Source organism: Atta cephalotes (assembly GCF_000143395.1).
Source record: "Atta cephalotes unplaced genomic scaffold scaffold00005, whole genome shotgun sequence".
Classification (NCBI taxonomy): Eukaryota; Metazoa; Arthropoda; class Insecta; order Hymenoptera; family Formicidae; genus Atta; species Atta cephalotes.
In genome coordinates, this window is record NW_012130069.1 from 5,809,104 (window position 1) to 5,820,374 (window position 11,271).

At 26.1% G+C, this 11,271-nt stretch overlaps 2 protein-coding genes across 2 annotated transcripts in view; one reads left to right on the top strand and one right to left on the bottom strand.

The window, feature by feature from the left end:
* The window catches only part of LOC105626612 (phosphate-regulating neutral endopeptidase), a 32,757-nt gene extending 32,462 nt beyond the window's left edge, over positions 1–295 (top strand). Inside the window, exon 18 of the mRNA XM_012207905.1 lies at positions 122–295. Within this exon, the coding sequence (XP_012063295.1) occupies positions 122–295 (174 nt within the window). The remainder of the gene's footprint in view (positions 1–121) is intronic.
* A 1,670-nt stretch (positions 296–1,965) lies between these two features.
* On the bottom strand, positions 1,966–5,609 carry LOC105626396 (kinesin-related protein 10-like). The gene is made up of 6 exons (XM_012207696.1): positions 5,583–5,609; positions 4,397–4,510; positions 4,175–4,318; positions 3,925–3,975; positions 3,478–3,616; positions 1,966–2,696 (listed from the first exon to the last, which is right to left on the bottom strand). Exons 1-6 carry the CDS (start codon positions 5,607–5,609, stop codon positions 1,966–1,968), a joined length of 1,206 nt encoding a protein of 401 aa, XP_012063086.1.
* Between the last annotated feature and the right edge of the window lie 5,662 nt (positions 5,610–11,271).

The following is an 11,271-nucleotide window of genomic DNA, read 5'->3' on the forward strand; positions in this document are numbered from 1 at the left end:
TATATATATATATATATATATATATATATATAAAATTTCTTTATTAAAAAGTTTTTTTTGTGAAAATTGCTCCTGGTGTTATTCAAGTTAAAAGTAAATGTTAATTATTTTACTATTTTAGTTGTGGTGCGAGTCTTATACTGCTATATCACTAAGGTGGATGATGAGAGGTACTCATTGTCCCGGTCATGTGAGACTTCAAGCTGTATTGAGAAATTCCAAAGAATTTAGCACTGCATGGAATTGTCCAGCAGGATCGACTATGAATCCATTGAAAAAGTGTCGATTGTGGTAAAATTTGCGTTTTCAATAAAGACAATGTTTGTTATTTAATCGTTGATTAATCAAATATTTATCATTTAGGCCAGTAAGCTCACATGCAAAACAATAATAATCTATCGTTAATTGAAACAATAAATTTTTTATCTCATGAAAGTCAGTAAATTTTGCAATAATTTTGCAATATCAAATAATAAATAGAATTTTTTATGTTCTCTCTATTTCGAATTTAAATAAATGAGAATTAATATACATTTACAGAGTTTTGTGCACGTGCTGCAATCGCTTTAATAATTATTGTTGTCTATTCGTTATACCATATAGTATACGAATTATTTCTATGTAACTCTGTAAAGTTTTTCGCACTGATACGTTGATTACAACCTAAGAATACAATCAAGAAATCTAAAAGTGATCCAATAATTATAATAAAAGAATTTTTATTTCCATAAAAAAAGTATTTTCTAACTCCTGTAATCTTTTTAATCTTAATAATATTTAGATATAATTAATAATTTTTGAATTCGGTACCTTTAATTTTGTATCATTTCGATTGTATAAAATCTAAAATTATATTAATATGCGATAAATATTCTAAGTTTTATTTCATTAACTTTTATGTTGTTGTTTTTGATCGCTGTAATACTTATTTTTGATAAGGAAATAAAATATTGGATTAATGAAGAGGTTTTTTTTGATTTATTAGTGCAAAATGTCCTAGAAATGTCCTAGAAAATTATTTATAAAGAATTAGATTTAAAAGATAAATTGAAATAAAATAAAGAGAAAGAAAGATTGTATAACATAATTAACATTGAAAACAACAACTTTGTACGTACACGTTAATAGAATTTTGTAATAAAAATTGAATAGAAAAATTAAAAATTAAAATTTAGAGATATTATTTATTTAAATATTAAGTAAAATTATAAACTATTTTTACATACGTGATCTAAAAGCTTATAAGGAAGGTAATAAAAATATTTTGATAATTTTAATGAGGTACATTAAAATATAACTTAACGTTTGTTTAAATGTTATATTACTAGACACCAATATGGCATTTACAGATAGACTCTTTTATAGAGATATGTTTACTTCTATGTTATCGTTAATGATCTATGCAAATGATAACTCATGGAAAAAATGTGGAAAAAAGTATAATATTATTACACTGTAAATATATATATTTATTTATAAAACATTTGTATAATAATGATCTGCATAATCGTAAATTTAATAATCATAACTTGTATTTATTAGATTGGCAATCACAAACAGTTAATATATACATTCTTTAATTATTTTCAGATTTGCTGAAACCATTTAATAAACATGAAAATTTAACCACAGATTGTCGTTTAATAGTATTTCTAGTTGGTACCTAAGAAAAGAAAGATCTTCCCAATAACTTCGATTTAATTGAAGATATAAGTATCATCAGAAAAATAACTGGTGGAAGTTCAAACATTCTTCTTTTATATAGTTAAGTTACATTCTTCTTCTATACATATGAAGTTAAGTATCAATCAAAATAAATTTATTATAAAAGAAAAAGCACAAGCAAATTTTCCGATCAAATTGATACTTCAAGAATAAGTCATCATTAAGTAATCCTTCGTGTAATATATATTTCTACTAAGAGATTCCAATAGTTTATTCAATGTCCATTACAAGATAAATATTCTAGTATACATAACCACCATTGGAATCAATAGGTTGCACATATTCCTGTTTGTTGTTTGTGGTAGAAGAAACAATACATCCAGCACACGCGGTGGAGGGCTTATACGCTTGTTTGCTCGGTTGTACAATGGGCTTTACCTTAATAGATTCAACCTTCAGCGCTGCATTATCAACCGTAACTGAGTCGCTGTTGGTCGAAGAAGGTACGGTGGGTTGAGGTAGGAACGGTATTGAAGAGGATATAGAGGATGGTATGAAAGGTAGAGAGGGAAACTCAAAGTTCTCAAACGGATTCTGGAAATTGTTCAGAGGATTTGAGAAAGTCGGTAGATTTCCCAATATGTTTTGGAACTGGGAATTGTCGAAGAAGGTCTGCACTGGATTAGCCTTGGTATCCACTGTCACATGAGCAATTGGATGAACAACTGGAACGCTGGTTTTTACGTAATGGTGAACAGGGTATGGCACTGGACGAGGCACTTCTACGGGATATAGACGATCCACGGGGACTTGAATAGGTTGGGGCACACGGACGTAGTAGGGTTTAGGAACTTCGACGGTGTGTGGAACTGGAACGGGAACAGCGACATGCTTAGTTACTGGTACTTGATACGGTTGAGGTACTTGCACATGCAAATGGTGATCCACGGTTTTCACAGGTATGTTGTTGTACGAGGAGTACGAGGCGTAATTGGGGAAGGTGTTGAAAGCAGAAATTAAAGAGGACACATCTGAAACAGAAAAAGTTTCTCATTTTTAAGTATTTAATTCATCTTTTTATATAGAATTTTATTTATATAATTAATTTTTTTTTCTTTAAGACGCATAATATAAAAAAATGAACTGCCAATTCTTTATCTAATATTCGAAAAGTGCAAATCTTAACAACAATAAATTAATTATAATTAAATTAATAGTAAATAAAATAATTATAATTAAACAGAATAATTAGACTGACAAATAAATTACTGATTAAATGTATTTCATACTTATTTATTTATTTTTGAACATTTTTAAAACTTTATTTTGATTTCCTAAATTACGTAAATTTATATATATATATATTCTTTAACTAAACACAGAAAAATGCAGAGCTTAAAGAAAAAGTTTATAGATTTCTTTTTAATTAAAAGTGAATAAATACTGTGAGATTAAAGAAACTGTTTCCAATTACATAACATAATAAATATTTATATGTTAAGCATACATTTTTGCATACATTTTCGATGAAAGGCGAGCAAATCATTTAGACCGTGACAAATGTTTTCATATATCATTTCAATATTAGTCGAGCGTTAAAATATTTCTACGTGACTCTCGTGATCGGCCTCGAACAGCAAAAGGTTGAACCGTTATGAAAACTCGAAACCTTCCAAATATCTTATGTAACTTGGTGTAAACAATATTCACTTATTTACAAGTCTAATGTAAATTTAGGAGAAGAGCCGTAAATTCTCAACGGGCGCGGCATAACTGAAGGAGATTGTAAATTCTTGGTAGATCAATGCTCACCTTGGGTCTCAGTGGGCAAATGAGAAGTTGTTGTCTTCACTTGCGGAGTGGTTTCTACATGCTTGTGAACAACCGCTGACTGCTCTGGGGTTTTCTGCACTTGCACGGTATCGAATTTTGGATGTTCCTGAACGGTCGTCTATGTACAATTCGATATTTACACACGTATTAAAAAATTGTATGACGAAAGTATAGAATACTAATAATAGATATGTTAATAATTAGCACAATAAAATCATAAAATCTAAATTTTGTTACATTGCCAAGAAGTTAGATTCAGCATAAGTTAAAAGATATTCAAGAAGATAAGATAAAAATGAATACGTAGGATAGAAGATGATAATTGCACAGCTAACACAATGAATTAAGATTTTAAACAAATTAATTAACGAATTTGTATGAAATTATGATTGGAAAGATGATCGATGTATTATAAATTATACATACTTTTATAGCAGAGTTTTTGTCGTCAACGGATCCAAGGAAGTTAGTGAAAATCTGCATAAAAAACAAATCCTAATTAATGCAACGATTCATTAAATAATAAATTTTCATTATACTATACCTTCATTAATGAACTTTAATAGCTTTCCTGTAAGGAATAGATATAATAGAATTTCATAACTTTTACTCTTCTATCAGAATTGTATTTATGTATGTAAATCCAACACGACTAAATGGTAAGTTTTTCTGTTACCTGAGTGGTATCAGGTATTCCGTAGGAGGTGGATGGCACGAGAATGGAGGAAGTTTTGTCAACATCACTGGTCGCGAAGAAATCAGTTCCCAAAGGCTTGCCTGGTGTATGGCTAGGCGGTCCGTAGAGTTGCTGAGGTTGTACCTGGAATGAATGGTCCTCTGTGTCGTCTGGAACCGTGTAAGAACCTATGTAGCCGCCGGCGGCTTTCAAGATTTGTACCTCATTTTCATGTTCGTGATGATGATCATGCTCAGTTCCGTAGCGTGGATCGCCTGGTAGGATGTCCCTCTTTGGTTTATCAACTGATGCTGTTAGAGCTGCCGCGAAGCAGACCTATATAACATTTGCACATATCAGTAAAATAGGATTAAAAAATATAGTTTAGAAAACATAATTAAATAATATTTTATTGTCTGCATGTGTTACGTATAATAATATCAAATATGTATATAATATATCAAATAATATCAAATATGTTAATAAAATAGAATTTAAAGTCTTTTTAGATTTGTATTTATTAATTGTTTAGATTATTTATATCATTCTTGTTGACGGAATTTTCTTCATTTATTGTTTTACAATTTTAAATCGGCCTAGGCAATTAAATTTAAATTTTATGAAATTGATCCGAGATTCATTTTAATTAATGCAAAAATATCCGAATTTAGACACTTCCATGTGTCGTCCACAACATTTATTTGCGCAATTAAATGAAATTTTTTATTTCTCGAAAGATCACAAAATGCAAATGTGATATAATATAATATTGATAATTTGCGATAGAAGCGGTTATAATTTATTTAATACATAATTAACAATTTCTTGTCTTAAAAAAATTACTATATTATTATTTTCTCACATATAAGATATTTATTTTTTAATTTAGAATTATTATATTATTAAAAAGAAATTTATTTTCATTTCTTAATATGTAAATATTGTTATATTGTAAGTTACATTTTTAACTGATTTATTTAATTTATTTGAATACGTTATTAAGAATTATTAAAGTTAAAATATTTAAAAAACTTTCTTTTTTTTACCTAAAAATCTTTGCAGTTTAATGATAATCGTTTATAATTAAAATGATTAGCTTATAATTAAAATAATTAATTAAAAATATTGTGTGCAATACTGTAGATTCTAGACGAAGCAACTCTTATGTTCTTATGTTCTTAACTTATGTTCAAGACATTAAACTGATTTACTACTACTCTCAATTTATAAAACCAAATTGCAAATAGATTTCTCTTAAACTATATTTTACCCTTTAATTAATGAAATGTAGAGGGAGGAAGCCAGAATTTTAAAATAATCAAAAAGTCGCAAAGTTGTTTCATGAAAATTAATACTTATAATCGCAATTTTGGGACTAAGGAGATAGATGGAAATGAGTCTCTCTTACCACAAATATGAGCAGGAGGAGCTTCATGTTCGCTGTATGATGTCAAGGCGATGAGTTGAACATCTGTGTGGAGACATTTCGATCTTTTATACTTCGGAGTCTTCCTCCCCCCAAGACGATCTTCTTCCTCCGCATGTCGCAATCCGGTGGCATTGGTAGAACTAGATTTTTTTAATTTACTCCACCAACTTCTCTCGCATATTAGCTTACTTGTATTTTTTCACACTACTCTCCGAAATTTCTGAATAAAAAACTAACGCGGACATTTTAGCAATGATTGTTCTCATCATTGTCAACTCGTCCCTAAGAAAGGCGCCCATCTTTCAACGAGCATTCAGTTAAAGCCAGCTTCATGAAAATGATCACGATAATTTATGCAAATGGATATACGTCAGTTCCACGCTTCGTGGATTCTTACAGTCCATTGGCCTTTCACTTTTTCTTATTTTTCTTTTTTTTCATTCTTTTTTTCTTTCTCTCAAGATATGGTTCAAATTACACTCGTACATTTTCAAATACTCAACATTATCACTGAAAAAAACACTGGGAGGCTTTTAAAGGAGGAGCGAATATAAGCGGTCAATTTTCGTAAGGTTTAATGGATCGTATTGCATCTTGATCGAATCGATTTCTATCTTAATTCTTTAACTACAACACTGATGTATTTTCCTTGTCGGATGCTAAAATACTCTCTCAAGAATTTCTGATATATTATGTATAATTAAGTGATGATTAGCTTACTTTGTTATAAAACATTGAGATAAATCGACGTAATTAATCATTTCTTAAATAATCAGGCTTTATGTCATTCTTATATATTCTTAAAAATATTATTCTATATTAAAAAATAATAACAATAATATTCTTGAGGCTTTCTCGGGCACTTTCTATATAGAAATTATGCGTTTCGCGGGTTATCTCCGTCCAAATCCATTTTTAAAATGTCAACGTTTCAGCATTTTAAGAATGAATTTGGACACGGAGATAACTCGCGAAACGCATAATTTCTGTAATAATAACGATGTTATAAAAATGAGAGAAAGTCAAAAGTGAAAAGAAAATAAAAAAAGATTTTTAATATCCAGAACAGACATTAAATCAATAAAACTCAAACAAAAATAAATTTTTATTTAATATATAAATTAATTCTGAAATTATTTATAAATTTACATAATAAATTAATATTATAGTAAAAATACAAGTTTTGTAATACAATACAAGTTTTGTATAACAGACACATAAGTAAAGAAATAAATAAAAAGGATAAGTGATAAGTGAATAATTATTTCATAGTTCAAATATACATTTTTATTTGCATACACAAATAATAATACAAAATGTTACTAAATTATTATTTTTTTAATAATAATTTTATTTTATTTAATTTTTAAAAGTAAAAATATGTATGTTCAACCAATAGTTTAAACAATAGTTATCTATTTATTTATAACACATTTTATATAATTTTATTTCTAAGTTTAGAAATAAAAAATTAACTTTGAAGAATAACTAAGATTACCTTTTAAATATGTTTATTTTTTATTATCTGCCTATTTTGTAAAATGGTTTATAAAATGATATATTAAGAATGTAAGAAAAACATAAATTATTTAAACATAAAATTAAGAAAAAATATTCACATTATGCTTATATACATAATAATAAAGTATAGTTCCTTGACTTTATTATAGATGTCTTGACATTTTCGAAGAAATATCGATTGCAAATCGATCAAAGAATTTATTATAGAAAACATTTTTCTGATTTTGAGACACACTTTATGAATTATAGTATCATAAAGTATGCTGTGTAATCAAAAGTTGTATTCTGAATAGATTGACTAAAGAATTAATAAAAATATATAATTATATATTTTATATAATTAATTAAGTTTTATATATATAATTAAAAACAGCAGAATATAAACAGCGTTTATTAAATATATATCTAGTAATAATTATTTATAATTATAAAAACTTGTCAAGAGTAAAGATAAAAAAGTGTAAAAACTTTCTTAATGACATTCTGGTTTATAAAAACTTGAAACTAAAGTTACAAGATCATTGTTTATAAATTGGTAATTTAATAACAATGACTTAGAAATTTCTTTGTAACATATGTCGAGTTACTAACTATACATAAATACATAAAATAAATATAAATAACATTATACTTAAAATTTTGAAATTTTATATTTTAAGCACATATAAATGCGCGGATATTACATTCTATTTTTAGTTAACTTCTGAGAATAAATAAAAACCTAATTTGTAATCGTAATTTTTAATTTAATAATTATGTATTTTTTTAAATTATAGAAAAGTTTTATTTTTATTTTCTAAAAAAGATTTACTATTGTTTAAATTAAAGATTACTATTGTTACAGATTTGCTATTGTTTAAATTAAAGATTAATGTATTTAAAATTATTGAAATGAATTATTGAATGAATTATGAAAAACATCTTGATAATTAATAAATTAATAATTAAAAGTTTAAAAAGTTTTTAAATTATTTATAACTGTTTATATATTTCTTTTGTTTTTTTCTATATTCTAATATACTTTAAAATGAAAGCAAACATGAGAGAAGAATTTGATGTAAAGGATTAATTAAATAGTGTATGATATGTTTAAAGGAGATACGTTCAAAAGATGTCAAGCAAAAATTAATGCACTCAGTTTTCAGATGCAATTTGCATAAACTGACTCGAAAACTAATTGATACGCTTATTGAAAATTCCTCTTTCTCGATTGAAAAGGAGATGATAAGGTAATAAAAATATTAAAATTTGTTGTGATTGATTTAATTTTCTTCTTTAATCTTTTTCGATCATCTTTGATTCTCGAAAATATGGAAGTGGTATATATATATATATATATATATATATATATAGTTCATTTTTATGCAATTTTAAATTCAAAATTAAAAAATTTATAATGTATCTTGTTTAAAATGTATCTTGTTTAAAAAGCTTTTTAAAAAGTAACTATGTGTTATATAAAGTCTTTTATAATTCTTAATAATTCTTCATGACTTTTGTAATCTCAAATATTATAATAGCATAATTATAAATATATATATTATAAATTGTAAAAATGTAAGTAATACTTAATATCTAATTATTATTTTAATATTAATTTTTTATTTAAACCATATAAAAAATATATTATAATTATTAAATTTTCAAATTTTGCAAGAAATAAATTGTGTGGATTGTTTTTAATAAAATCTGCGAAAATTAAGAATAGCCTTATCGAAAAGATTTCTGCAATCGATTTGCCCTCTTGAAGCAGAAATTCGACACACCTTTATAAATTGCTGAGAGTTTGGGCATTTCTATAATGAATAATCGCATTAATTCAAGGCTTTGGAATATTTTTTATCGATTCGTGCTAAGGATAGTTCTGATAAATCGGATAACATAATATTGCTTAACTTATCAAGCTACCAACAAGTTAGTTTTCTTTATATGCGCATCCTTCCGCTAATTTGTTATACTATATATTTTTCATAAAAAAAACAAGACAATTCAATATTTTAAGATAATATTAGCATAACTTTCAGATTTTCAATCATATCTTCAAATGAAGATTAAAAGATGTATATATACATAAAGTAGTAAAGAAATGTTTATCATATAATTTACAGAAAAAAATAATAGAAAAGCAAAAAGAAAAAAACCAGGCGACAATAGATTAAAAATCAACATATTTATGTAATATTTATGTACATAAATTAATTCTATTCGGTGACTACTTCGTACGGATGAGGATAGGTCCTATGGAATCGATCGAGTTACATCTTTTACGACCGAAGCGATAAAGTTAACTGTGCAACCTTGGCGGCAGCTCATCTTTGCCGAAACTTGTGATATTTTGATCGCATCCGGTCAGACTTGTTTACTAAAAAAGAAAAAAGAGATGAAAAAAATATTACAGTAGTTTTGTATTCCAAACTAATTAATCTCAACTCTTCGGGAACAGTTGCACAATTGACGAGGTTAGACTTTTTCAGACCATCTCGAATTGATATTCTTAAAAGGTAGTTCATGTTATATCCATAATTTAAGAAATGGAAATAGACAATTTCGTAAGAACAGAATAAGTGAAATTAAAAAAAAAAAAATAAATTTAATAACTTAATATAATTGTTAATTAATTAATACATAATAATTTATATATATAAGTATAAGAAACATAATAATTTTATAGTATAATAAAGAAGCAATAACATATAATTGAAATTATAATAAATACTCTGTAAATCTCGAGATCAGTGAATAATTAATGATGTGGCAGACAACAAAAAGTATCTGAAATCGCGTCATAAGACATTTTTTGCGTTTAAAAGACAACTTAATGACGTCTTATGTCACAATTTTAAACTTTGTGTTGTTTGGGATACTTGGCATTGGATAATCAGTAAAATTCGATTAAAAAAGAAAAAAGTTTGAGCGTTATTTAATTAATAAAATATCGCTATTTGCATATCTGCAGTTCCAAACTTCTAATACCATATATATATATATTTTATATATTAATCTCACTAAAATAAAGTTATCTAGGTTAGGAATCCTACATTTCATTCACTGATTTTCAGTGGCATATTTAAGACTGATGTCAGTAATTATCTATTAATTCAGATTTAGAGAGTAATATATAATAAATAAAATTAATGCAAAAACTTCGAAAATGTCTTCAAATAAAGTTACCTTTTCTTATGCTATTTTCGCATTAAAATGAAAATATTTGAATTACTATGCTGTTAAATCAGTGTAGTGTAGATATATTTTAGTATAAATTGTTACATAATTCATTACATCAAATCGAAATGTCGCGCAGACTTGTGAAAGTATTAAGAAGAATATGTAAATCAGGATATAGGAATCAGACAAAGTCGCGCAATCAAATCTCGACATAATGCATAATGGGAGTAAAAAAAGAATTAGATTATGTAAGACAGACACATAAACAGATAAAGACAACATAAAGTGATTATTTTTTAAAAGATGATATAAAACAAAATAAAAACGTGTTACAGAAATTGCTGATTTTATGAATGAAATTTAAGTTTTCATTCTATTTATTTTTTGCGGTCTTTTGTCTATGCAAGTTGCTATTTTCATAAATACATTACATTAATTAGTGAATAATATAACAATATTCACGAAATACTGTTGGCGAGAGTTCTGAGCATGAAATTCTGGGCATATTAATCTTTTGTTATGTTAGTTTGTATTTTGATAAGAGCTTATTTGATCGTGAAAGAATAATTAAAAAAAATTATTTTGGTTACTTCTGTACACAATTAGTTTATTATTTATTATTATTTTATTATTAAATTTAGTATTAATAGTTTTACTTATAATTATAATAGATAAAATGGATAACATAGACTTTTCGTGCTTAAGAAAATTTTTAAATAACTATACACCTATTACTGTCTCTGCTCATATTTATTATCAAGAAATCAAAAATATCTAATAAAACAAGATATTCATGCATGATGAATTCTATTACTTTAGAAATTGTTGAAAATATTGTTCAAAAATATAGCTTCATATAAATAGATTTTTATCTTTTAGTTACTTTTTCATATAAAACCACCTCTTTCCTACAATTTTTGGGAACATTCTATATATTTAGGTAATTTGTAATTTAATTTTTATTAAAATATATGTTATATTT